At 32.8% G+C, this 27463-nt stretch overlaps 2 protein-coding genes across 3 annotated transcripts; one reads left to right on the forward strand and one right to left on the reverse strand.

The window, feature by feature from the left end:
• On the forward strand, nucleotides 1–3160 carry LOC145631718 (anthocyanidin 3-O-glucosyltransferase 7-like). 2 transcript variants are annotated; one of them, XM_081683876.1, is made up of 3 exons: nucleotides 1–740; nucleotides 1474–1889; nucleotides 2497–3160. In XM_081683876.1, the coding sequence occupies exons 1-3, from the start codon at nucleotides 221–223 to the stop codon at nucleotides 2923–2925; spliced, it is 1365 nt and encodes a 454-aa protein (XP_081540002.1). In that variant the 5' UTR covers nucleotides 1–220; the 3' UTR covers nucleotides 2926–3160. The 2 variants fall into 2 exon arrangements, with proteins under 2 accessions (XP_081540002.1, XP_081540001.1); XM_081683875.1 differs by having other exon boundaries at nucleotides 5–740; nucleotides 1429–1889.
• A 5659-nt stretch (nucleotides 3161–8819) lies between these two features.
• Nucleotides 8820–26023, reverse strand: LOC145631719 (protein EXPORTIN 1A-like). The gene is made up of 32 exons (XM_081683877.1): nucleotides 25523–26023; nucleotides 23999–24115; nucleotides 21828–21920; nucleotides 21559–21630; nucleotides 20868–20975; nucleotides 20693–20775; nucleotides 19645–19783; nucleotides 19484–19552; nucleotides 19300–19377; nucleotides 17746–17808; nucleotides 17607–17651; nucleotides 16841–16948; nucleotides 16633–16731; nucleotides 16156–16356; nucleotides 15442–15501; nucleotides 14941–15051; nucleotides 14712–14809; nucleotides 14322–14430; nucleotides 14061–14126; nucleotides 13772–13870; nucleotides 13614–13694; nucleotides 13436–13525; nucleotides 13006–13091; nucleotides 12806–12886; nucleotides 12503–12685; nucleotides 12033–12099; nucleotides 11453–11563; nucleotides 11073–11180; nucleotides 10857–10994; nucleotides 10119–10256; nucleotides 9943–10047; nucleotides 8820–9504 (listed from the first exon to the last, which is right to left on the reverse strand). Exons 1-32 carry the CDS (start codon nucleotides 25619–25621, stop codon nucleotides 9382–9384), a joined length of 3228 nt encoding a protein of 1075 aa, XP_081540003.1. The 5' UTR covers nucleotides 25622–26023; the 3' UTR covers nucleotides 8820–9381.
• Between the last annotated feature and the right edge of the window lie 1440 nt (nucleotides 26024–27463).

The following is a 27463-nucleotide window of genomic DNA, read 5'->3' on the forward strand; positions in this document are numbered from 1 at the left end:
GAAGGAAAAAGATGACTTTCATTTTTATCAATTATGTAGTTTTATATTTATATTATTATTCTAAATTGTTGGATAATTACCTATATATTGTTCCAAGAAACATCTTCATATATATCACAACCCAAATTACTCAATTCATATAACTATTTGATTAATTATATCATTTATTATGATTAATTAACAAACCCATTTGATAATAATCCTTTAAAATCATACCATAATGTCAAATTTAAGTCCAAATTACAACCCCAAATCATCTAATAATCAACTTCATGTAGCTGTATTTGCCTTCCCATTTGCAACACATGCTACACCACTTTTTAACATAACCAAAAGATTAGCCTCATTTGCACCTAATATAATCTTCTCATTTTTTAGTACTAATGAGTCTAATAATAAGACTTTTTTGGGGTGTAAAGATGAAATTTTGTTGCCTAACATAAAGGCTTATGATGTTTGGGATGGAATGCCAAAAGGGTATGTTTTCAATGGTAACCCACAAGAACCCATTGAGTTGTTCATGGTTTCGGCCCCCGGGACTTTAAGAAAGGCGGTGGCCGAGGCAGAGGAGGAGAAGGGGAGGAAGGTTAGTTGCATGATTGGGGATTCTTTCTTGTGGTTTGTGGTGGAGATGGCTGAAGAGAAAGGTGTGCCTTGGGTGCCTGTGTACATGTCTGAAGAACATTCACTTGCTGTTCATTTTTACACTGATCTTATTAGGGAAAAGATTGGTATTCAAGGTAAAATCATCATATACTTATATATGTACTCCCTCTGTCCCCAATTATTTACCCCGATATATTTATATTTTATTTACTATATTTAGTTTTGATTAACTGGAATTGATGATTAAAGAAAAGTAGTAGAAACTAAGATGATTATGTGAGACTGTAGTTAAGATTCCACTACGCGGGGGCAACCTAATAGAGAAAAAAAAAATGTGACAAATTTTAAGGCCGGATAAAGGTAGTCTATATTTTATACTCGTAGTAATTATATTGTGGCTAAACTAATTAATATGGTAGGGTTGATGAATGTTAATAGTACTAAGTACACAGACTAGAAGTTGGTAGTACATGTAACTATCGCCTGACATTTATTTATAAAGAATTTATGTTGAAAATGTCTTGAATTTTCACATGAAGCTAATTATAAAACTATACACATTAATTTCATTACATGTTGCTTGTGTTAGCTATGATACTTAATTAGAACTCTTCACTTTACCTCAAGTATGTGCATCAGTTCTTTGATACTCCGATTTGTGTATAGACACTTTGACACTTCACTTTTAAATCATGAACATGAAAAAACCTTTCATAAAACAGTCAAGTGTAAAACTTGGTCACATACTCTGTGTCTGATACAAGTTTTTGAGTCCAAATAACATACATAGCTGATGTTTTTACCCTTCCTAAATGAATACAGGCATTGCTGAACAAAGAAAAGATGAGCTGTTAGAATTTGTACCAGGAATGTCAAAGTTTAGAGTAAGAGATTTGCCTGATGGTATTGTCATGGGAAACTTCGGATCCTTCTTCTCAAAGATGCTTCACCAAATGGCTCAAGTCTTACCGCGAGCAGCTGCAGTGTGTGTTAGTACATGTGCAGAGCTCAACTCTGCTGTACTCGATGATTTGAAGTTGAAGCTGCCAAAATTGCTTTGCCTTGGACCTCTTAGTCTAATGATGCCACCACCGAAAACTCCTGACACAAACAACTGCCTAGTTTGGCTTGATAAACAGCAGGAGGGTCATAATAAGGCAGAGGTTGTGTATGTTAGTTTTGGCTCTATTGCAAGGCCTAGTCCAAGTGAGATTGCAGCTTTAGCTCAAGGATTGGAAGCAAGTGGAGTCAAGTTTATATGGTCTCTAAGGGACGATTTAAAGGTAATTCCTTTTCGCTTCTATAGTGATGAATTTCTGTAACAATGCCAGTCATGTACTTGTTTAATTAATATAGAGTTTGAGGTCAATATGAACATAATTAGTCCTAAGCCAATGTCTCAAGAATATGCATATCAGTAGGCTTTCTTGGTTAAATTGGATGCAGAGAACATATATGCAACTTTGCAAATTCTCTCAATGTTTATAACCATTTTTTGATTTAATTATAAGCCTAGAAACAAATCCAAAGTATAATGTTTGAACAAGGTACTAACACAAATTCATTTATACTCTATATGTGATGAAGATAACTCTGATTTGATGTACAGTAGAGTACTACGGATGAAGTCTTAGATGGGTGACCTCTTGGAAAGTCTCTGACTGTACACGTAAATGAAACCAAAATGTGCCTGAAGAAAATGTGTTGTTTGTGAGGCCAATTGTAAGCCTCTGACTATCCGTATTGTAGCTAGTTAGCTACCCTTGGCAGTCATAGTGTTACACTATAGAGGTCTAATATAGACGGCTAGATGCTGCAGTGCTGCACTATAACTGTTAATGTTCCTGCATTTTACTGCCCAAGTATTTGACATGGGTACGATGTTTACAGGAGCATCTACCCCATGGATTTCTAGAGAGCAGCAGGAAGAATGGCATGCTCATGTCATGGGCACCACAAACAGATATTTTGGCACATGATGCAGTAGGAGTGTTCATAACCCATTTCGGTCACAACTCCATAATGGAAAGCGTAGCCTCTGGAGTTCCACTCATCGGAAGGCCGTTCCATGGTGAACAGATGTTGAATGGACGATTAGTAGAAGCTGTTTGGGAGATAGGTTTGGAAGTTGAAGGCGGAGTTCTCACCAAGGATGGAGTAGTCAAGAGCCTGGAGAAAATTCTACATGGTGATGAAGGCAAAAAAATGAGAGAAAATGTCAGCGGTCTAAGAAGTCTTGTGGAAAAGGCCATTAGCTCCAAGGGGAGCTGCAACGAAGATTTCAAGAAGTTGTTAGAAGTAGTGAACAAGTCCTGCTAGTTAGCAGGAATCAGAGACTAATTGCAAGGTTCAGCAAAGAAAATAACACCAAAAACTTGATAATTCCTGTTTTATTTAGTGTTATGTCTATCTGTTAAGTCCTTTATTAGTTGTTTCTGCTATGCTGCATATTGATATATTAGCATAGGATGATTTCATTAATTTGTAAGTAAATGAACCTACAAGTAAGAAAAGGTTTTACAAATTAATATAACATCACATGTAGAACATATAAGGTGCTTTCTTAATCAACTATAATGTATATCATTAATTAATAAGCACCACCTGTCCACCCATAAACCTTTTGACTTGTACAATTGTTAAGGAATGAAAGATGTAAAGAGATTTGTAGAGGAATATGTGGACTTCAATTCATGGAATGGTTTCTTTTCTAGATAAGAGATATATCGGATTTCTTTATAAAAACAGTCATATGAATATTTAACAGCACAAAGTCTATAAAGTTAAGGCCTAACATATCAACAAGGGACAGTAGAATTGATCAATTTTCAAACAATGCATTTGAGAGCGAGAGACATACACTTCGGATATACAAAGATTACTTGTTTAGAATTGTACTAGTCTATTTTTGAGTTTATTTTTATCAACAAGAAATCTTAAGAGTTCAAGAGCCACAAACAACATTAAGCTTTAAAACTTTGTACAACAAAAGTCACATTCTTGTTGAATTGGTCAGATGGTGAAATCAATAACAAACTAACATACTATCACATAAAAAATATAGTAACTACAAGTGGGTCCATTTAAAACATTATTTATTATGTAAAAGATTCACTTTTGTATTTTTATCTTGCAATAAAACAACAAGTTTCGAAATGATGAATTAAGGGGTCATTTCAACCACTAAATTTCACCCAATTTTCTATTAATTAAAGATCTTAAAACCCATTTTCATTCCTAAGATGTTAAAACCGAGCCTTTAATGTTTATTGCGCACTGGAACAAACACCCATCCAAATCTGTGTCGGATTACCTCCAACAATTATTAACATAATTTTTTTTTTTTTTTAAAAAAAGCAACCAGCTGCCACTAATTAACAAATTAAAAAAAAATAACTTAACTTTTTCTTTTAACAATTGGCGGTACACATAAATTTTAACATAGCGAATCATCTCAACTAGATAATGAGAATCATAAATTTTCATTACCATTAGTTTTAGTGTTTTTATAGATCTCCTAAAACACTTCATTCTCATCATTGCATCCCATGAAACACTCTTTCCACTTTAACTTGCAAAAGAGTCGAGTTCTATAAGACTTGCATCTAAATCCATTTCAATTAAAATGTTTGGTTTCATAAAAGATTTTAAATCCATGATAAAATCGACCCTTTCTTTCATTGACAAAAAAATTGAATGGTTGACCATCCAAAAAAATATATATTTCCAAAAAACAAATATTCCATTTAGACATTATAAATAAATTGTGAAAAATAACCAAATCAAAATAATTTGTTAAAGTTAAAACATACCATTTGTCGAGAGATACAAATACAAGGAATCCCATCAACTCTTTCGAAAAATTGTAAGATTCATCAACAATATTTTGCATGATTTTAATCAAACTTTTTATATCATGATTCTCGGTCTTTGATCCAATTAAGGCAAAATTTAATCCATAACCAGAAATTTAATAATGAATTAAAATAAAAACTTTGACACTATTAATTTCTTATATTGTGTAAAATCTTAATGATTTCACATAATTTGTTAATACAAATTTATTTCATGTAATTTGTTATTACATGTATTGTATATAAGTTTTAATAATATTTAATCACATTAAATAATTCAATTTTAAATTCATATTTGCAACATGTCACCATATTAATGCATTTATGATGTAGAAAGAAAACAAAAAAATAGAGACAAACTAATTAACAAATAACAACAAATAATTTCACCATCGTAGAAGATCTGATTTCCTTCGATAACTTTAAATCTCCAGCAATTAGTTTGATATGAAATCTGATTTTGAAAATAATAGTTTTTGCAGTTTTAAACTAGTTTGAGGGGTTTTAACAACAATTTTTCAAAAAATCTACTTTTAAAATCAAAGGATTTTTAAAAGGTTAAAAAAGGAAACAAGAATCAGCATTGCTTCTATAATTTAGTCGCTATACTCGAGTTTAGCAAAAAGTCTATATTATAACACCTCGTATTTTTTATTTGTGACTGCCAAAAAAATATTTAAAAAAAAAAATTATGTTCCTGAAGACTGCTTTTAATAATTGGGTTGCTTTGATGTTAAAGTCGAACATGTTGATTTTGCAACACCAAATATATGCAGTTATTTTCACGATCCCAAGAGGAATAATCTGAATAGTAATAAGAAATAGAAGTTCACCTCACAGGTCATTGTCCTAGACTCCAAATCTTTATTTATCTTTTCCTCCAAAAAAATTTCTAAAAATTGTTTTTACCACCTACCATCAAGAAAATCGTTAAATTTAACAGTTTAAAGAAAAACTCTTCAATTTTTGTGCGCAAAACATGTCGTTCATAGGTTTAGGGGGGCATTTTGGCTCTACGGTTTCAATTAGAAGTCGGAATTGACAAAAATAATCGAAAATGCCTCATTTTGCAAGTTTTACGCAAACCAAGGTATTTTTAAATGCACAAAAGAAGCATTTATGATCATTTTTTGTCGATTCCGACCTCAAATTGGGCCCAAAGGGCCCACATGCCCCTCAAAACCCCTAAATATGATGTGTTTGGCACAAAAATCGAAGAATTTAAAATATTCCATTAAGTTTTTGACAGCGGGGGTAAAAAACAATTTTTAATTTTTTTTTATTGTAAAATAAAATTTTTAAAATTTTTGGTAGTAAAAAACAATTTCGTGATTTTTTTTTTGTGGTAAAAGTCAAAAAAATCCAAAAATTGAAAATGTTTGCCCTGTTAATTTTGAAAAATAAATTATCATGTCAATTTAAATGAATGAAATGGTACAATAATATCATTTGTAAACTTGATTTTAAATTACTTACTATAAATCCTTGTTTTTTGCATAATCATACAACGCCTCATACAAGTCAACATAAATATTTGGGAAAAAGATTCGTATATATTCTTCATTATCATGAGGGGTATAAAATTATAATGGACATCAAAAAGCCACTAATTAACCTAAACAAAAGGCAACAAGTTAACATATAACAAATCATTAACATGAAAAGAAAAAAAACAAGCAACTAACACTAATTAACAAACAAAATAACTTAAAATTTCCTCCTAACAATTGACAGTATATATTATTATTAACATAATTATAACATGATGACATATATTGAATCATCACAACTAAACAACAAGAATCATAAGATTTCAGACCATTACCTTTGGTTTATTCTAATCAAATGGATGGCTAACCAACCAAAAAAGTTTGGCTTATTGGAAATAAATATTTAATTTAAATATTTTGAATAAAAAGTAGAGAATTACCAAATCAAATTAATTGCTAAATTACAAACATACAATTTGTCGGGAAATACAAATACAAAAAAAATTTCATTAACGCATTTGAAAGATTAGTCAACCACATTTTCAGTAAATGGGAGAATGATAATTTTGTACATGATTTCAATCAAATTCTTATCTTATAATTCTCCGTTATTATATCATTCAAAAACAAATTAAAACTTACAATCAACATATATTTATAACACCAAATATAAAGTAATTTTTACAATCAATAACCTGAAATTTAATAATCAATTTAAAAAACTTAACACAATTAATGTCTTACTGTATGTAAAAATCGTAATAATTTCATGTAAGTTTTTAAGATAAATTTATTTCATATAATTTGTTAATACAAATTTATTTCATGTAATTTGTTAATATAAATTTATTTCATGTAACTTGTTTTTACATGTATCGTATATGATACATGCGTATATAAATTTAATGGTGGTTAAAATAACTGGATTGGTTTGAAATTAAAGCTAAACCTAATTTAATTAAAGAAATGTCAATACATAAATAAAAACTTAATTGAAGAAAAAAAAAAAAAAAAAAGTAAATGATAATTAACCTTATATTTTGCTAGTTTTGTAATTATAATAATATATATAAGATAAACCTTCATATACTACAAATCAAAACCATACTATGTTATAATATCTTAACATTTCACAATATAATTTGTGATTTTAAATGGATTTTTGAAAAAATTAACTTATTTTCAATTATTTTTCAATTCATTTTTTATTATTATTTTTATTTCTATATTATCCCCAATTTGTATTTTTTTATTGTCATTTATCGATAAGATGTTTTTTTTATAATGTTTTAATTATTGAAAACTTATCTACATTCACATACGGTTTAGATATTGTTATCAACTCAAAATCATAACATCAACGCCGAAAGTAAAATTCTTTATTTAAAATTATGCAAATACATTTAAAAATATGGTTCGCGGCAAGTTTGAAATAGTGGAATAAGAGTTGTGTATATTGATGTAAATGCTAATTATGAATGAATTATTTATCAATAAATCTATTTCACTATCATTATTTTATCATACTACAAGACTCAAACTTAAACTTAAAAAACACCTTATATAAACTAAAATGGATTAAACTGAAAAAAAAAATACTGAGTAATAAGTAACTCCTATTTTATTCTTCCTAACTCTTCACTCATTTTTTCTAATATAAATAAGTTTTTTTTTTTTTTTCTTATCTAGATGTCGTATGGCTTTGTATTAATGAATTGATTTGATTAAAAAAAAAATTGTAAAAAATAATATAGGACCGGATAAAAAAAAAATAATAATAAAAAAAAAAAAATACAAAAACAAAAACAAAAAGTTTAAAACCTAACATGTGAGTAATGGAACAAAGGAAAGAATTTTATTTCTTAAATTGTTGAGTATATTTTTATCTCAAAATTTTAGAGTTTTTTTAAAATAACCACCTTTGTGTTTTTAATAATATTCCCCAATAGTTGTTTTTTTTTTTTTTTTTTTTTTTTTTTTTTTTTTTGAATTTTAACACCTACTATTTTTCCTAAACATTAAAACTTCCATCGATTATTCAATTATGTGTGACGTCATTGTGGGCCACCTTCCCTCCCTTTTCCTTATTATTTCTTTTTCTCTCGATTCTCAATTCCCTGTCTTCCACCCCATTTTCTTTCATATTTAATGTCAATTAATCAAGCTCACCCACCTGAATTCTTCCACAAATTCAATTTACCTTTAATTTTCCCACGGTGGGTATGACTTTTAAACCCATACCCGTGTACTTCTCCGCCAAAATTAGACTCGTATGCACTCTAATTGGGACAGGTCTAATGCGAGATGCATTTTTATACCCACCAGCCATTCTTAAAAAGTACAAAGTATATAGATAGCGTACATATGTGATCATCTTATGTTTACAAAATAAATTAAGCAAATATTGAGCTGAAACAATAATGCATTTGAAATATAAGGCTCCATTTGCTTTGACAAAAAGAACATATTCCTTTCCTAAGATAATCAATTTAATGTAAATACCCTACTGTACAAGTTGTTTCCTTTAGTAGGAGAAAATGGATGAAAAAGATATTAGGAGTAAGGGGAAAAAAAGTGACAATCCTACCTTTTGAACGTAAAATATTTAAATATCTAGATATAGGTGAAGACCAATTGATATATATCCTTTGTACATATTTGCTCTTCGCTCGATGGTTAAAAAAGAAAAGAAAAAAAAAAAAAACAAAATGAAAACAAAATACTCATAGGTGCACCGGGCACCCGGGTATAAATAACCATCTCTCTTTGTTTTCTAACCTTTTGATTCATTTTCTTTACAAGCCTTAACAATGGAAAATCATTTTCTTGGAAATTTTTTCCAAACCGAGCCTCATTTCAAAAGCAAAACTAATGATATAAATCTCATTGCTATATAACAAAACATTTAGTCGAACAAAATTGTATATGTAGATCAAAGAACAATGCTCTTTGTCAATAAGAATACACTGACAGTCTAACATAGACCCCCATTCCTAAAAGAGAAACCCCAAAAGTATAAGAAAACTTTCTGCACAAACCAGCTAACGCAGTACTTACAAATTATAATAACTACATCAAAAGATTGATGCCAGAAAGTCGAACTAATAACACACCTCTTAACCCCCCAGATGAATACAATTCAACTGAATTCTAAAAAAGCCCTTAAAACGGCTTTTGTATGTTCCTAGGAAAACCTAAATAATCTACAACCAACCAATTGATGATATAAGCCATCCACTAAAGAGAACCAAGATTACCAGTAGGGGCACCGTCATCATCCACAAGCCAAAAACAATTATACTTCAGAGAAACAGCACCGGAAAAATGTGGATCATGCTCGCCAACCAGCCTCATAAACCTTTGGTTAATCTAAGTTCCCCCATGATTAAGTTAGGAACCACGAAGCAATTATGCCCAGAATATTAGCCTTCTTAAGAATCCACCATTTCATCTTGGATCTCATTAGGAGCAATAAGCCCAGGAATGTTGAGCATTCTTTGGCGTTCCCTCTCCCTTTGAGCAGCAGCCTCCTCTGCATAAAGGTCTTTATTGTCCTGCAGAAAATAAAAGCAACAATTTATAAAATTACAGTAAAAAAGACGCCAAGAGAGAACACTTGGCACACAATTTATAAAACTTTACTGCTGTAGAAGCTTTGTATGCAAAAATTATTAATCTTGTTTTTATCAAGGGTGATTTATGATGTTCATCACACCAAACGGGAGCAAAAACTGAAATTTCTGTCTAACAGATAAGAGAACTATCGACCAAGCAGCAAAGTATAGCTGGGGAAAACATGGAAACATTCAAGTATTTTCAGGTCAAAAGGTATTTGATCGTGCTTTAACCCACGCCAAGCAAGTATAAAGCAATATAAATGCTTTCTGGGCAATCTCTTCCATTAAATAAATGCCATCCAAATAAAAATTTAAAGCATAAATGCTGCAGAAACATGTGAAGAACAAAGTAACAGCAATGCGACATGATTTTACCTGAGCTGAGAACTCCTTTGATTGCACCAAGAAGTCCCGTATGTGATTCTTGAATGCGGGAAGCTCACTTGTTGACTCGAACAGTCCATTGACAAATTGAGTAACCTGTAAAAGCTTAAAACTTAAAACGAAGGATAAAGACATAACCCAGATCTTTAGAATAAATTAAAACGTACCTCAGTAGGTGTCATGTTAGGAAATGAAGTACTGAGCAGCTTTATTGTGTACTCACGAACAAACATCTCGTTATTTGGATATTGATAAGGGACTGTCGCTGCATCCCATAGAGGTTCTGTGACAGCACCAGATTGTACCTGAAAGGAACCCAACAAGCAACAGCTAGATTCTTAACACCACTGTTCATGCCTTCTTACAAACTCTTACTTTATAACTTCTAGGCAAAAGCTAAACTTTGACATGCTTGGTTGTCAGGTCAAAGCATGAAACCAGAGATGCATGGGACTAGAACTATCAGCGACATTACACATACTTTCAGTCCCTCTCCTACTTTTGCCACTAAAGCAGCTAATTTTTAAAAAATTGACATCAATAAAAATTTGGACTCTTTTTAGAATGAGGATTACACAATGTCACTTCTTTTTGAGCAACTTTTTTAGGAACAAACTCACTTCTTGTAACAAAGCCAATTTACTACCTCTAGACCACACAAACATCAGCAAATGGGAAATACAACGTCTCTTAAATGCTATATAATGATCCTCCGTGAAAGTAAACAAAATGTACATAAAACCAATTTTATATTCAGATTTCACAAATGCAGAACTAAAGAAATAAAGAAATGGAAAATTCCACGGCAGGCTAAAATAAAAGGGTTTCATCTCAAAGTCTGTATTCACAATGTACGAATGCTCGAGAACCAGAAACCAAAATAAATAAATAAATAAAAAGTATACCAAGCAGAATAAATGCTGCAAGACCAACACATGCAGCTTAAACCCAGGTTTGTGAAAGGTGTCCGTAAGCACAGCAAAAATTTCTTGCTCAATTGTCAAGAAGTAAGTCCGGTAGAACTGATTACAGAACTCAGACACCTGTTACGTGAAACAGTAAGCATAAGCAAACAGCACAAGTAGCAACACTGTCACAAAGAGCAAGAGGCATCATCAAACCTGAAAGTTCTTAAGCATCTCTAGAAGGAGGTTAAGCCCAGTTTCAGCAATATTTCTTTCTGTATGACGAAATGCCCAGATAATCGAGTCCATCACGAGTTTCAATTGCTGGAATAGGCAAATATGTTAGGATAATAATAATTTGGTAGATATTACTAATATGTGACGTTATCTTTTCCTAAGACTGTCTAAAATTCTCCAAATACAGAAAAACAGTATTTAATAAAATGACTATTTTATAATCACAATTAAAGCAACATAAGTTAACAAAAAAATTATACTTGACAAACAGAAGAATAGAAGATTATTAAATACTTTCCAAAGAAATTAGAGACGTGAAATACAAAATATATAGTAATAGCAATAAAAATAAAAACAACCTGAGGTGACAGTCGAATCAATGCAGCGAAACAATGAGTAGCAATTGCCCGAAGTAATGAAAAGAACTTTAGTCGATGCTCTGGATAATCTTCAAAATTCTTTGTTATCATCTAACCGCACAATAAATATACATGTTAGGTAACATAGTGAAGGGGAAAATCCTGATGACAGCTCTCTCATACAAAACAGCATCAATAACTCTCCATATAGAAAAACAGCTAACAGAAAGGCCCATCCAGCATAAAAAAAAAAGGTAAAAATCCCAACCAAAGCAACAAAATCCAATGTAAGCATATAGATGCAGATACTATGCAGCAGCATATATAACTTCAAATGCAGTTTTATGAAGCAGCAGGTACATTGCGCTGCATAGAAGAGGACAACATCTCTTTACTTTCCTGGGTAAACAGGTCACTCAGCACGTGACATTAGGGTGCAAGACAATGTCTAATAGTTCATCAAAATCAGATTGCTATACTTCAAAATATAGTTTGGTAATTCAGTTTACTTTCCACAATATCAGATCCAAACATGTAAACACTTCAAGACAATACTGCTAAAGAAAGTTGAGACGCTCACCTCCAAGGTACATTGGAAAACGGCTTCAAAAATGCGAGGGACATCATCAATCATCGCAGCCTTGTACCTGACAAAAGTTCACAGAAGACTCGTTTATAATCCAAAGGAGTTGCAAATTACAATAGCTTCAAAAACCTAATATGCATCATAAGACCGAGGCATTAGCATATGCAATCATAATAACTGCAGGGGGAAAAAATGAAAATTGCACCATTACTTAGCTAGGCTCATACTGTTTATAGTAACAAACTGTTAGCAACTTGATAAACTCATTCATAACCCAAATTGCAATTTTCCAAAGCAATTAACAAAGTTTAAGGAATCAAATTCAGTAATATCGTAGTGACCAATACAAAATATTAGTCAACGACAATATGCAAATAGTAGGAATAGCAAAATGCATGTGGAAACGCATAAATCACATTACAATAGAATTTCAAACAAATGATAGCCTCAAAGTAGGATCTTACTTGTTAATTATAGTAGCAAAGAGAGAGAGGACTTCAGACTCCCTAGCATCAGGCAAATTCCTTGCATAATCCCCAAGAACAGGATCCATCATTGGCGGCACAAATTGGGTTCCAATATGTGGCTGATCCTCAGCCTTATCCAAGAATGTTTCAATGAGCTTAAGAGTCTCTCGCTTCACCGATCTGATTCAAGCAAAGTAAACCACAACAAGATCTCAATGCAAAAGCAAGTAAAAGCAGAAAGAAGGAATAATATTTAATAGCCTCAAAAGGCAGGAATGTAGATTTAAGATCTAGTATTACCTCAAAAGCTTCACAAACGAGGTTTTTGATGCAAAAGGGCCGCCGCCAGCAATGGTGTTTGAGATAAGTTCACTATACATTCTACAAAGCCCAGAAAAGAAAGGCAGAGAGAGAAAGGGAGGATGGGTTATTAGACTACATCACAAATAAAGCAATACAAACTATAAGAAACAGGGAACAATAAAAAAAATACAATATACCTGTACACATTAAGCATGTCCAAAAAGATCAACGAGATCTGTTGGAAGAAACAAGTGCCAAGAGAGGTGGCGGCACTTGTATTTGTCTGATAAGAAGGGAAAAAACATGGGAATAAAATTAATCAGCAACTCTTCAAAAACCTCAGGCAATCAACTTGAGAAATCATTCAGACAATTAATACATAAACTCAAAACAATAAAAAAAAACCTAGCCAAAAAACCCAATCACTATTATGCTAAAATGAAGAAATGATTGGCAGCCACTAAAGGCAAATTGGGTTTTTTCTGAATAAACCCTTTTCCTTTCCCTTTTACAGGACAAAAACAGTATACTTTACAATCTTTTTAATATTTACCTCATATATTAAGGGTAATACATAAGCAACGACATTTCTATTAACGACATACGTAATTTCAGTTATGTTTCTACCTGTAAAATGTTAAGAACAGCCCTGATCACTTCAGTTTCCTTCAGCACATCAACACTTTGGCGTGCCTGCCCAATGATCTCCGCCCATTTCTGTGCAGCAAAAAAATGATCACAAGCACATAAAAACATGACGAAGGAGTACAAATACCATTATATTAAAGCATCAAAGATTAGGTACCTGATTGGGCAACTCCATTAAGCGACGTAGATATTCATCCCTTTTTTGTGGATCAGATTCAGCACTGATCATATGACCAACCTAGCAATGCGTAGAAATTGCTGTCACACAATTAGAAAACACTTGAATAACACAACAGATAAAGGGGAATGACATACAGCTTCATAGAACATGTGAATTTGATGAGATTCAAGGTCAGTAATTGTTGTTGGAAGGCCGGTAAGAAGTTCAGATACAAATGGCTCACTTTCCCCAACCTGCAATCAGAAAAAATCTATCATAAAGTCTTCATGTATGTGAACTCCACAGGTTCAACATCAAGAACCACAAAGATGTCTAAAGAGCAATAGAGTGAAAAACTATAATATATAGCACGCCATAAAAAAAATTTAAAAAATATATAAATAAAAAAAATAAAAATAAAAATCCAGCCTTTGTTCCCATTACCTGAATAATGACAAATTTACGCTTGCATTTCTGAACTATTTTCAAGAATGTATCACATGCCATGTCCTGTAAAAAACATGATAATAACATATGAAATTTTACTGAAGGCCAAAGAAGCAATGGATCAAAAGGTTACATCAATATCTACACAAACAAAATAAACATAATAAAATTAAAGCTGAACCAAACTTCCAACAAAACACTAAATCAAGGTCAACTGGCTAAATACCAACATAATTATTAAAATATAACAATGCAAACCTGAACTCCTGGATGTGTTTCATGCATGAACTCGAACAACTTATTGACAACTGTTTTCAAAAATTTCCAATGAGCCCTCAAAAATCTTGGGTACTGCCCAACAACATACCTGCCATCCCCAACAACATCAAATTGATGAATACAGATATAAACCAAATCAAATAACAAAAAAAAAAAAAACAGCAGGAAGAAGGCTCAACCAATATGTCTATCAAAACTTGAAAAAAAAAAATCATTCATTACTGGGAAATACAAAACAAGCCATAACAAGAAAGCTTGAAATCCTTTAAACACCAATACCAAGCCATAACATGAAAGCTTGAAATCCTAGAAACACCAATACCAAAGTAAGCTTCGCAGGAAACCAGTCAAAAAAGCATGAGCCCTTACATGATATTACTCGCAATCACAGCTTTGTTGTCTTTCCCTTTTGTGATTTCACATAAATTCAGCAAGTCACGAATAACCATCACCAAAAACCTGTTCTCCTAAAAATGACCAAAAAACACCAGAAAATTTTCAATTATAAAGCTAATAATGAAAGGTTGACTGTAACAAGGGTTTAACTCGTAGATCTGCTGATAACAAAATTTTGCGATTAAAAAATCACATAAAATACCTGCTCTTCCAACATTGATCCAGATATTGATCCAATTGCCCAACACAATGTGTTTAAATTATTCCATGACCAATCTTCACCATTAAGCTGCTTGCTTAATTTTTTAAGCATCTGAAATAAAACAGGGCAGATTAGGACAAAAGAAGTCACATATCATTAGGCACTGAGCCATTGACTGCAAATATCTTCTATCAAATATCAAGCACAGATGATCCTAGCACCAACAATTTATCTATAATCTAGATTCTGTCAACAAAAACCTCAATGATTTACTGTAAAGAAAAGGCATGCCCATAATAAAACCAGACATTACATTAACGTAAATAATGAAGTATAATAACAAACATCAACCACCAAACCAAACGATAAAAACTCAGGCTGGCTGAGAAATGTCACAACTCTTGACCACACCAAAATTTGTATGTTGACCATGTATAACAGACAAATACAGCATACAATATAGAGCCGATAAAGATATTGATAAAAGAAATTGTCAAATACCTGCTTCTCAGTATCATCATGGTCAAGATGTGTCAAGTATATGAGAGTTTCCCTCATGATCTGCAAAAGACAGAGCACCAATGAGCCAGTCCTTCTCAATGATAGCGACATAAAAATGTATGACCCATAAACACAAAAACCCTCCTTGTGAAAAAAACTATAAGGGAGAAAGGCTAAAAAGGTGCAAGCAAGAGAAAGGAATCCACAAGAATCAGAATCACGCAATAAATTGCAACAACTTTTTACCATGCTGGAATAATAACAGATAATTAAAACAAGTACAGCTGTTAACTCCTCAACAAGAGCAATTTCTCTATACCCACAGCTCAACAGTCAAAAGTTATGGTAGAAAACAATAATTTTGCAGCAGATAACCAGCAACTCAGATGTTGCCACAAAATGACTACTAAAAATCTCCAGCCAAAACCACAACCATCATACCACCAGAGCACCATCCAGCACACAGGATTTAAAAAACATATCACCAGTTCCTCACAATTACAAGGATAATCAATCCTTCAATACGCAAAAATAAATAAATAAATACACGCAGATAAAAAGAAAAAAAGCATCTCCACATACAGACTTAAATTCATACAAGTCAAAGCCTCCAAGACCATAACCAAAATAGTCTGCTAAGGATAAAATAACTATTCTAACAGAATGCAGCACCCAATACTTAAGGTACAAGATAAGTCCAAAACGATTAATCACCTTATACTGAACTAGAACATCATTATCCTTCATAGTCTCGCGGACGATATTTCCATTTTCGTCTTCAACTATCAGAACCTCTTCAGGCTTTGCCATTCGACAAATCATTAGCAAACGTAACTTTGACATAGTGCCAGCATAAAGTTGCCGTCTCTGCAGGAGCTGAGAGCCCGTACCATCAGCCATGCCAGGAAAGGGCAACTGCCAAGAAAACATATTTTTGAGTAAAAAATTGAGCAGGGAACGAGAGCAAAATTGAGCCTCCATCCAAGAAATGCACAAACAAGGAACATGATGGCAGTTATGGCATCCATCTCTAAAACTTACATATGCTAAAAGACATTTTAACAATATAAAATACAGAGAAGATAGTAAATTGACAGAAAAATCAGCTACATGGAGATCAGAAAGAAGATAAACTTCCTAGTGAAATATAAGACACTGTATAGAAATAACAAAGAATCATAACAATTTCACCTGCAGCCCCATCATATTCGCAACTGCTGCAGGATTATCCACATTATGGTGTGCCTCAAACAGCTCCAAGACTAGCGAGTTCCAGTAGTCCAAGCAAACCTGACAACCAATTATATAAGAAGGAATCAAAGATCAATACTACCCATGAAAAGCCAAGACCGCAAATTGAGAGCCAAAAAGTATGATTCAAAGAAATTATTTAACTCACCTTGAAAACCTCAGTATCATCTACATATGATATGTTGATAAGATACTCTAGACCCATCAGGAGGGAAGCTATACTCTCTTGAGAGGCTTCCAGAACCCTGATATGTGACTGCAAACAAAGGCATCAGTGAGATTGATGCTAATCAACATGAAACAAACATGTAAAAGATGTAAAGACAACATACTACCTCCATTTCAGAAAGCTACTCAACAATTTCTATCTTTTTCCATTCCAAAAAGTACTTATCACTTAAATTTTACTCCATATTTGGTAAACCCTCTTTACTATCTTACCCCTCTTACCCTACAGTATTTACATTTCCAATCAATATCTCTTGTTTTGGCTACTTTTTTATTTACACAAAGTCACAAACCCACCTTTTTACAGTATTTTCTCTCGTACTTTATCCACTCTTTTTGTAACACCCTCTCACCCATCAATACTCTTTCTCCAATTGTCTTAATTTGTGTAAAAAGTTTAGATGCAAATAATGCAGGCAGTAGTCAGCATAGCTTAAGGTCACAAACTTCAGAAAAGATAAGACACCCCGCAACAAGGATATGGCCTAAAAATGGGGCAACACTAATTCCAGCTTACTAAAGAAACAATAAAGAAAAATAAGTATCAGTAAACTATTATCACACCGTTATAAAATCCATTTAACAGTCAATGCATTATGCGACTTTACCCCCTAAATCAAGACAAAAACTATACAAGAAACCCAAAAAAAAAAAAAAAAAGGCAAGTGTTCATTACAGAAACTCACTTTAAAAAATGCAGTGAAAAAAAGAGCCAAATTCTGAATAAAAGCCTGAGAAAACATCACAAATTGAAGTTAGTTGAATCTTGAATGGAAAATTAACTAGCAGATAGTTCAGGTAGAAATCGAAAACCAAAAGCAGAACCTGCTCATCAGATGATCCATTAGCATAAGCATCAGGAATATTTGTTGTTGGCGGGAGAATAGCCTGAGAGCAATCAAAAGCAATAATCAATATCAATATAAACCAAAAAAAAGAAAGAAAGAAAAAAGAAACAACTGATGTGCCAGAATTCCACAATTCTCTTTACTAGAACTTTTTTTTTTTTGAAACACTCTTTACTAGAACTTAGTTCACCACCAATAACTATATACCAAAATTTCTTAAAATGCATTGACTGCATGCTAAAAACCAATACAAACAATATGATCAATAACAATATAAACTAATGAATTAAGAATGAATTTATAAACATAAAAAGAATTAATAGCACTAATGGATGTCCCTTCTAAAATTGAATTTCTCATTAATGGGTAATAAAATGGAACACAAAAAAAAAAAAAAAAAAAAAAAAAAAAAAAAAAAAACAGCTAGCAAAATAATAAATTAATTAATTATTGGTCCTATATAAACTAACACCTAAATACTATTTATGTAGTACGTACTTCCTCCATTTCTTAATAATTGCATCATTTTAACTAGTCAAATTTGCAAACGCACTACTTTGACCATTAATAAACGCTTTCATTAAACTTTAAAAAAATTATAATTTAAAAATATGTAATGAGATTAACTCAACAACAATTATAAACATGAAATTTATTTTTATATATTTGTAATAGGCCTTGGTCAAAGGTAGTAAAAGAACAATATGAAAAGTCAAAAAGAGGCAACTATTGAGAAAGGAAGAATAAATTACAATTTTCTCCCCATAGAATTCAACGGTAAGTGGGCGTGAATAAAATGACAAAATAATCATAATCACCTCAAAAAAGAATGAACATAGCACCTAGAGGGGGGTAAAAATCCGAAGTCATAGAGCCACCAATGACTATATATTAAATTGTGTAGCAAATAACAAGTGATACTTCAAATGGAGATTGTTGTTTCAGCAATGTTTATTACGGAGTACAAAAAAGTACCAGAGATAATAACCCGAAAGCTATAATTGAACAAGCTCTTAAGGGACTCATTCCCATTCTTCGCTAATTCCAAGTGCACCACTAACAGAAAGTAATTCCCACAATTCAGTAATCAACTTAATACTCAGCACCTTTTTTCCCTTTCCACCAAAACTTAGACTTGGACATTAAACCGAAGAAAGAAAAGCTTAAATGAAACAAGTTGAGCAACCAGCAAACAGATAAGAGAAAAAATATTGCTCACAAATGATACAACATCTTAGTAAGCTAAACGTAAAACCCTTCTCTAACATTAGGAAAACATAACTTCCTTAAAATCTAACTGGAAAGCACAGAATAAAGAGGCAATAAGCAGATCTTCCCCCAAGATGTTAAAAGTTTCACCTGAATGAGGAAATGATTTATTTATTTATTTATTTTTAAAAAAAACCCACCCCCTCCCCTTTCTTATCTACTAATAGCAGAAATTAATGAAGTGGAAAAGATAATTCCAGCACACGGTCAAATATGACCATAGAAAATTGAAGACGGATATGAGAACCCTATAGCCATTTACCTGTAACTGAACCATGAATACATTGTACATCTTAACATATTGGGCATTGTAGAATTCACCAAAGGTCAGCGCAGCAACCTGTAACAATATCAACAAAAAGTCATTCAAAACCACACATACAGTGATACTGAAGCACATACAAGGGGTAAGAAAAGACCTTAAGAAAATCAAATATCAATATTACCTCAGATAAGCACTGGAGGGTAAGATTTCGATATGCTGGAACGGAGAAGAATTTCAAAAGAGTTTCCAGCTATAGCATTCAAGAAACAAAGACACAACAGTTAGATAAACATAATGAAAGGGAAATCAGAAGCACCAATAAATGAAGCAGATTAGACAAACCAGAGGGGATTCAAAAATATATCCCAAAGGAATCCATGAAAGGAAAGCATGAAGTGTAGAAAGAGTAGCACGTATCAACTCAGTCCTCTGGGATGCTGATAGCACATACAGGCATAACTCGTGAATAAGTTGAAATTCACTGCAGCAATGCAAGAAGAATACGGTAAGAACATCTGAGATAGTATCACAACTTAAAGGCAGACACTAATAAACAAGATCAAACTCCAAGCATAAACTCAGAGAGATGGAATAACCAAATAACGAGTTGAAGTAGATAAAATAAGAGATTGTGTAACGGAGTAAACATTGTGAGGTAATTGGAGTAAGATGATAAAGGAATCGGGAAAGGAAATTTGCATTTGTATAGCTTTGATAATGGAAATATGGAATAGAACTATTCTAATCCTACATTTACTTTTACGGAATAACAATAAGATTAACCAATAAAGCCTCTTTCCCTTCTTCCTCACTAGGCCCTACCACCAGATTACCTCAACATCTACCCCTCCTCCCCCTAATAATCTTCCTCGGTCCGACGAAGGTCCCCCATAAAGGTAATCCGGATGTTTGTAGTTGAGATCAATTTGAAAGTCATGAGCTCAAGATGATTTAGGGTATGAGCCTTTAAGGCTTGGTGGCAACAAGGACCAGAATTGATGATGGTAAGGACCACTCTTTCTCCTCCATCAGCAGTGTGGTAATTGAACTTGGATGCAACACATTACTAGTAGTTTCTGCAGCAGTGGTCAACAATGTTGAGTCTCTGAGGGTTGCAATATTGCTTGTGGGCCATAAGATGAATGATAAAGTAGGCATGAATCTTAAATCCCGGGAAGGGAGAATTGAAATCCTAAGGGACATAGGAGACCGGCTAAGGGGTTAAAGTAATTCTACAAATAAGATTGAACAACAAAGAGTAAACCAGACACAAGCAAAGGGAATTGAGAACCCACATTTCGATTTCTAATTTTCTATTTTCTTTTTTGATTAAGTAAAACCAAATAACACACTGCTGAAGATTTCTTAAATTACAAGTCCAAATACAAACCTATTTAACGAGTGCTTAAGTTCCTTAATCTTCAGTTGTGTCATTTCTCCTCTTGAGAAATCAAAAACCTCCTCACTCAACAGCTGATGAGAGAAAAAATAAACAACAGCAATTAATTAAAAGAGTCAGGATTTGCCTGGGGGGGATGTGCAATGATATATGAAAAAATACATACTTTCAGTATGACCATGCAATTCTCACAAATTGTTTCACTGCTTTTAGCAGCACTAACAAGATCCGGAACAAAGCTTTTCCATCTAGTGGGCCAGTCATGCTTCAAAATCTGCAGATTTTACAAGAATCAGCTGCCATAAAAAAGACAGAACAAATGATAGGAACAATTCTAATCACGGTCAGAGACAATTTCTTATAAATAAAAAACCATCCACACATCAAATCATGACCAGCAACAGAACTGACAAACAAAAGATAAAAGAGGGATTTACAAGCCCAAAACACAAGACTAAGGTTACAAAAGAAAGTTCTGAGACACACAATCACTTAAAACATGAAAAGAAATCTTATAAAAGTGTAGTCCATTAAGCAACCACCACCTAAATTCCAAAATTACTTTTATGCTGTTAGCAAGAATGTTAAAAAAAGACACTTAATCAGGGATAGCATGATAATTTCCAATATTCTTTTGTAGAACAAACTTACACTATCAGCAGATTATACATATGTCTCAAACATAATCCAAGGTAACTTGAGATATTCAACATACTGATAAAATCCCTAACAAAAGTCCAAATTCATTAAAGACACTCCAAACTGTGAAAAACTACTCTTCAATTATTCCATGTGGACATTAGTTATCGAGCAAAGAGACAAAACCTTAACAAGCTTTAAAGTAGAATCAATCATACCTGAACCAGTATGACATTTAATTTGTTGACATATAGCCTTTCCCGCCTGAAAGAAGCCTCGTCTCTTGAAAGCTTTCAAATTTCAAAAAGACAGAGAAAACGAAATCTGATCAGTAATTTTAAAGTAAGATCCAAAAAGAACTAAGAAGATAACTCAGAAGCTGAGAAAAGTACTAGTGAAAAAGTTGATGATTAAAAACGGCTTTTTAAGGATAGAAGGAGAAAAAATAATGCAAATAATACTAGGTAAACAAGTGTGAGGTACACACCTGGACAATAACATCAGATATATAATTCTTCATTCCATCTCTCTGTTCAACAGGCAATGCATTCCAGCGGTACTTAATGACACCTTCCAAAACCTGTCACAATTCAGTAAATACATAATTATAAACTAAAGTGTACATATATATTTGGAAATCATATATATAAAAAAATGGTCTATAGTAAAGGCATTATAACATATTTACAGCTTTAATCCTATAGCTGTACTATCCTGCAGCTTATCACTTTAAATTTACATGAAAATTAATTGTTTGTACAATACAATGACCTAAAGATTCACATGAACACCCAATGCAATAATTATGATCTGCTGTCATCACACATGCTGGTAAAATTACAAAGAACCAAACAGATAGCAACAGCCATCATTGTTACCCAACCCGATAAGACAATTTCTTATTTTAGAAGGTCAGATGTTTTGTAATTAGTAAAAGGCACAGAGATACAGCTAACTTTAATAAAAGGCAAAACATACAAAGTTTAACTAGGATGCCTTTGTGATCCGGATAACAGTCAAATAAGTAGTCAGACTGGACAGAATCTAATTTATTGGAACATGCAGCAAAATGGATCTATTTAATGGAAAATAAGTTTCCAGCATCAAAAATAAAGCAAGCCCATCAGCATTTTCCTTGCAACCCCAGCCACATTTATTACCAACTTAAATCTTAATTCCACCTCAAATACCCTTGCCAGTTGCCACACACTCAATACAAACACAACACTTCAATTCTCGGCTCAGACAGCTCAATGACTATTTAAAATCAGGAATTTATTTCAAGAAGTGTCTCTGCATTTTGTGTCTTGTCATTAGGATAGAGTTCCCAATTCAAACATTTTACGCCCTGCTACATCAAGTTCTTGAAATATACTTGAACCTGATACTCATACTGGTGTTTGGTACGATAGTCTGCCACAGGAGGTCCACATCTATTCTCAAAATATATACAAAAATTAATTCACAGGATCTGACCAATTCTGCTCTGGCTACCATAGACAATGTATAAGATAGTTGAGGGATAGAACCAACTGAAAGAGCTATATGACCCCCGACAAAGAATTTGAACATAAATCATATATGAACTATATGCATGCACTGTAATTCCACCACACACTTCTTACCCCTTCCATCAGATGTGCTTAATTATCATAATTCCACCACAAACTTCTTGCCCCTTCCATCAGATGTGTTCAATCATCATAATCCCACCAAATACTTCTTGACCCTTCCATTAAAGCTGCTAATTGTGTTTAATTATCATCTTACTTCAACAAAATTTCCAAATTAACAATCTTCAGCGACAACTTAACATGGATGCAATGGCACACAGACAACCTTCAAAACCAAAATGTACAGGTTACTTTTCAATTTTTCGTATTCAAAATTAACTTTGGTCTTCTGCTATCCTCGATTCGTCAAGCTACATTTGACCTCTTTCTCAGAGAAAGAGATACTATCCACCCTTACGCCCATAATCAGCAAAATCTTGACTGTGACACTGTATTCTCCCTTTTCACTTCATTCCTTCATAAGAATAATACTATCGCCACAAAAATAATTTACCAATCCCTTGCTTACTTGATGGCTTGCAGGTCGTCCCAGTAATCAGAGGCTATTTGATGAGTCACTTTCCAAAGGATAAGCTCAAATGAGTATAAACTAAACCTTAACCCACTGCTACTCAATGAATAGCAAAAGCGGTATTCTATATATAATTAAAATGTATGCTACACATTCACAGTCACAAGTAATGGCCAATCCAGTAATACTGGAACTCTGAACATTTAGGAACAGTAATCCATTCTGGCCAAAGCTTTCAGGTATTCATGTGATAATAAATGCCAAACCGTCCTTTTTTCCCCTTTTTCACTGAATGATTGCACAAATTGATGGGGTATTAAAGTGCAAATAGAGTTTGAACAATCCATCAAGAAAAATCAGCCCCAGTGTTGTGCTGAGGTCAAAATATTGCGTATAGTCAGACCTCGGAATATGGCTTATAGTCTGAACTTATCTCAGATATTCGCACAGCTTGACAAAAATCCCAAAGACAACTTCCACATATTAAAAGAATAAAAGCATAACAACATGCAAACAAATTAAAATTTAAATAAAGTTCTTAAATGGAAAACTAAATAAATTTATTGGACTGACCTGCAACGCAAAAAATTTTGTATTTAAGTTTTGACTGTTCTGAAGGATGTGCACTACTTGGAGCCACATGTCAGGATTGTTCTGCAATTCTCGTAATATCTGGTCTGCTGCAGCCCTCTGTCAACATCGCAAAGGGAAAAACATTCTGTTAGGCTTCAGAAAAAATCAACCTGGAAAAGTCATTGACCCTACCACTTCTCTTCTTAAAGCTTGTAATGAAATTCTGAGCCACAAAGGATTTTGAAAATTGAAGAAGCTAATTATTCCGAATTTTGAAATTCAGGGGAGGGGGTGACACGACATGACACAAAATCAACCCGAACACGATTGTTTAGATAAAGTGATCAAATTATGCAATTATCTAACATTGTACATAATTTTTGATAGAGTTTATGAACAGCGCTAAGTTGACATGAGACCAAACACAAACACGACACGAACTTTTGCCAGCTATATAGGGGGTTATAAGCAACTATTATGCAGCAAATATCACCACTAGACCTGGTTATTGGGCAGGGTCGGTGTGGGCAGATCGGGTCAAAGTGGGTCACATTTTAGAGGTCAATAATGGGTCAAGAATGGGCGGGCCAACAAACTATCAATCTAAATGAATATTAGACAAAGCCCTAATTAAGTGTATATAAATATGAAAATATCTTTGTAATTTTTTTACATTATCTATTTTCTTTAAGTTTTAAATTGGACAAACATTTTAACCCTACATTAACCCTATCCAATAATGGCCCTGTTCATTAAAGGCCCTTTAAGCTTGGTCCTAACCCTATTATCATTGGGCTACCCTACCCAATAAACAGATCTAATCACCACTCTCCCTCCATACATCCCAGCGACATAACTCATTCAACAAGTAAATTTGCAGTACAATAAAACCAGCAATACAAATATTTGACATGTGACTATATATTAATAGGAACACAAGTGTTCCACTCTTTCAGCATTTAGCTAAGTACACTACATTATATTTACCAAAAACACTAAGCAAAAAAAAAAAAATTAAACTTCTCCAAAACACCTAGATTACTACTTCTCGCCGCATAATTCCATCGGGCACTACTTCACACGTTCCTTATCAATTAAAAGTATGCAAATTTATAGAAATTTTAACTCCCAAAATCATAAATTCACGAGGAACCAATCCAGTATACAATACGCAGTAAATTCAAACAATAAACCATCCTACAACAACCATTATACAATGATTCCCAACAATTCCACAATATTTGCGAGCATAACAGCTACATTATACCCCCAAAAATACTCAACAATTCAAAATTACATGCCCTAAATTGCTCCAATAACCAATGTATTACCACAAACATATCAAGTTACCAAAAACAAATCCTCAATTGCAACCATAAAACAACGCAAACCAAAATCATAAAAATCAAAAAAAAAAAAAACACAAACTCGCAGAATACTCCACACTCCACGAGTGTAAAAAATTCAAAAAAAAATGCAGCAAAAAATGAAAAAAAATCGAGCGTAAATTTGACAGTACAATACCTCTTCCTTAGATCCGGTGCCATAGAAAGCGGCAACGGTAGCGTCAAGAAGAGGAACATCAATAGGCTGACTCAAATCCCTAAGCTTTTCTGCCGCCATAACAAATTGATCGGAAAAAAAGTTTTCCGATAAACCCTAACCCTAGAAATTAGTCGGAAAAAAGTTCAGTGAAAAACAAAAACCCTAGCCTTTCTCTCTCTATAATTTTTCTCAAAATTTGGAAGATTTTAAGAGAGAGAAAATTAAAAGCGGGACAAACGAAAGGGAGAAGACTGTAAAAAAAGACAGCTTCAAATTGAAGCAGGGTTTTTTTTTCTTTTGGTTTTTTTATTTTTTTAAATTTGGGTTTAAGTTTTTGGGTTTTATAGGAGTTATACAATACAATAATTTGAGTTAGCGTTAATTTGAAGTGGGAGTTTTATTAAGTGAGGGTGCGGCACACCGTCGTATGGTAAGAGAGGCTTGAGCGAGGAGTTGGAGGCTCGGAGCAAAATGATAATATTTTGGCCCATTTTTTAATGTAGTTTGGTAGGGAAAAGGGAATATTGATGTTTTTGTTTCTTTGAATTTGAATCTTCTTATTGAATGAATATGTTGGAAAAAAGTTAGAATTTGGAATAAATATGTTATGCTTTTAATCGAATGCTACCCTTTTAAAAAAAAAAATGATATATGCAATTGTAACTGGTTTTATATGGTTCTTGTGAAAATGATGCAGAAAAAAATGGTGGTACTCGTATAATATACTTGGCTGGTTGTTAATAAGATTATTTATTGTAACTTTTTTTAAAAAAAAAAACACTTATTTATTGTAACTTCAAATTATGATGATTTTGAAATTTTATGCGTTTTTATGGAATGTTTCCACTGAAACAACAGTATATGTAACGGTAACAGGTTTCGTAGGATTCTTGTGTTGATGATACAAAGTATGATGGTGGTATAATCTACTTGGTTGGATCTGAAAATGAGATTGTTTATTGTAACTAAAAGTTTTATGGTAATTTGTGTGCTTTATCATGTGAACATATCTAAATAGATTTTCTGTTTTCTATATAAGTATGGGATTAATGGAACAATAGAAAAATAACCTAAACAATCTTCTTAGTCAACTAGTTTCCATGGTTTTAGACTTTTAGGTTGTGAGAATTTTATTGTTAGTTTTTACTAACTGGCCACATAATGTGATTTTCATTGTGATATTCTTGTTAATTAATAAACTTTCAAAAATCTAAACTAACCAAAAGAAGTCATGCTCTAAACTCGAAAGAAGAAAAAAAAATGTCAAGCATCTCATCTGCCAAGAAACAATGATAATGATCAAACTTCAAATACAATTTCAAATACAACTTCAAATGCATTAAGCACATGTACATAGTGTCCATCGTTATACAAGGAGACGCTTATATTTTGACAATCATTTTCCAACATTACTCAACTTCAAAGGAGTTAGATCATTTTCATGAAAATCTTATTAACATTTGCTCTTAAAGAAATGTAATGAAAGAAAAAAAGTCAAATATTCAAAGAAAATAACACTTGATAATCAAACATCACCGACCCCGTATATAGTCTACGTCTCACAGCCATGGCAAATGCTTTGCAATCAACAATTTTAACTATCAACGACTACAACTAATTGATATAGACCTACTGGTGTAGTGGCCCAAAGGTCGTCTTGCATATCACCTTTTTTTTATATCCTCATGCATTGGCGAGTGCCAATCAATTTTTTTTGTGATAAGATCCTCAATTGGAGCCTAGTTGACTTTGCTGTGCTAATAAAAATAAAATAAAACCAATCAACTAATGATGTCGTGCTTCATAAGGTATTTAAAAAATAATCCTTTTTTTGGTGAAAGTTTTACATTTAGAGAATAAATCACATAAAATTTATTGTATTGCTCCAAACTTGCATTTTGTAATGTTTAGTTTTGCTTA

The sequence above is a fragment of the Chenopodium album genome, chromosome 5 (genome assembly GCF_948465745.1).
Source record: "Chenopodium album chromosome 5, dcCheAlbu1.1, whole genome shotgun sequence".
Lineage (NCBI taxonomy): Eukaryota > Viridiplantae > Streptophyta > Magnoliopsida > Caryophyllales > Amaranthaceae > Chenopodium > Chenopodium album.